At 38.0% G+C, this 1,212-nt stretch overlaps 1 protein-coding gene across 3 annotated transcripts in view; it reads right to left on the bottom strand.

Annotated features, from left to right (window-relative positions):
- Positions 1–1,212, bottom strand: part of LOC104811051 (callose synthase 9) — a 20,049-nt gene that overhangs the window by 17,748 nt on the left and 1,089 nt on the right. For all 3 annotated transcript variants that reach the window (XM_010537590.1, XM_010537592.2, XM_010537591.2), the window contains 3 exons: positions 1,025–1,122; positions 572–726; positions 307–403 (listed from right to left, as the gene is read on the bottom strand). In XM_010537590.1, the coding sequence (XP_010535892.1) occupies positions 307–403; positions 572–726; positions 1,025–1,122 (350 nt within the window). The remainder of the gene's footprint in view (positions 1–306; positions 404–571; positions 727–1,024; positions 1,123–1,212) is intronic.

Here is a 1,212-nt window from a genome sequence, read left to right as displayed (position 1 = left end):
CGAGGGTAAATTATTGTTTCAGAAGCCTGCTGAACCCAACAATTCAATCTGGACTGTCTAAAGATTCCATTGGTGCATAAGAAAGTCCATAAATATTTTTCATTAGATGGACAGACACAAGCAATAGTGTCGACCACAAAATGTGGAAGACAAATTCAAGATTTCCAACTGCATAAGCACAGAAACCAAGATTCGCATAGCTTTTTTTTTCAGAAACCAAGGTCTTATTTTAATTGTAAGATTCTTCCAGTGAGAGTTCAACGAACGCATAACCAAATGAAAGATGTTAAAAGACAATCTCCAAACCTCTTCAGGAATATCCTTCGCTAATTGCTCCAACACACTTCCCAAAACTTTAAGCGTTGCGAAAACTCTTTTCCTTCTCACTGTTTTCTTTTCCAACCTGGACAAAAAGGACGTGAATAAAAAAAACAGCTACAGATGTCAAACTGAAAGAATAACAGATCATTTGAACAGCTAACAAAAATAAGAAAAAGATGAAGGTAAAATAGAGCCAAAGAAACTACACAAAAGATTTAAGAAACAAAAGGACGACTATCACTATACATACTCTCCAGTGAAAACACCTGACTCGCGCAGCTGCTTTTCCTCCTCCCTCAACTGGTCAACCTTGTTTTTTTCTCTGTATTGCCTGTAGAACTCTTGCAATCGGATAATATCGCGGCTTCTGTCTATTGTACCACCGTCTCTCTTGGCTAACTTTTGCTGAAATTAACCCAAAAAAAACAGAATAAAACATCTGAGGGCCACACCATGAGCATATCAGTTAAGCAATTCAACTCATTGTGTTGTCCAGTAACAAATGCACACAAGTGTCCAAAGAGCTGATTCAAATTTAAGAAACTTATGCTCTAATTGCATATATGTAGTCATACTTAACGTACAGATAACAATAGAAAAAGCCCTGATATCACACATAAAGAATATATCCAACTACGATGCAGGTAATCAACTTCCATACGACTGCAGCTGAATTAGAATGTCAATAAGATGGTGTATATACCTTAATGACAGACATCAATCCCGTTTTGAACTGTAAAACCCCTCTGCCTTCGCTATTAGGGTCAAGGTTTTGGGCAAGAGAGTACGCATGTTCACATACTGCGACAAAACAACTGTTAAGACATCCAAACGAAACAAGACACCTAAAGCGGTCACGCTAAGAACAAAACTAAGACTCTATGGGGGGGG

This window comes from Tarenaya hassleriana, unplaced genomic scaffold (genome assembly GCF_000463585.1).
Source record: "Tarenaya hassleriana unplaced genomic scaffold, ASM46358v1 Cleome19, whole genome shotgun sequence".
In the NCBI taxonomy this organism is placed as follows: Eukaryota; Viridiplantae; Streptophyta; class Magnoliopsida; order Brassicales; family Cleomaceae; genus Tarenaya; species Tarenaya hassleriana.
The sequence above is the reverse complement of the archived record's forward strand: the minus strand, read 5'-3'. Positions and strand labels throughout refer to the sequence as shown.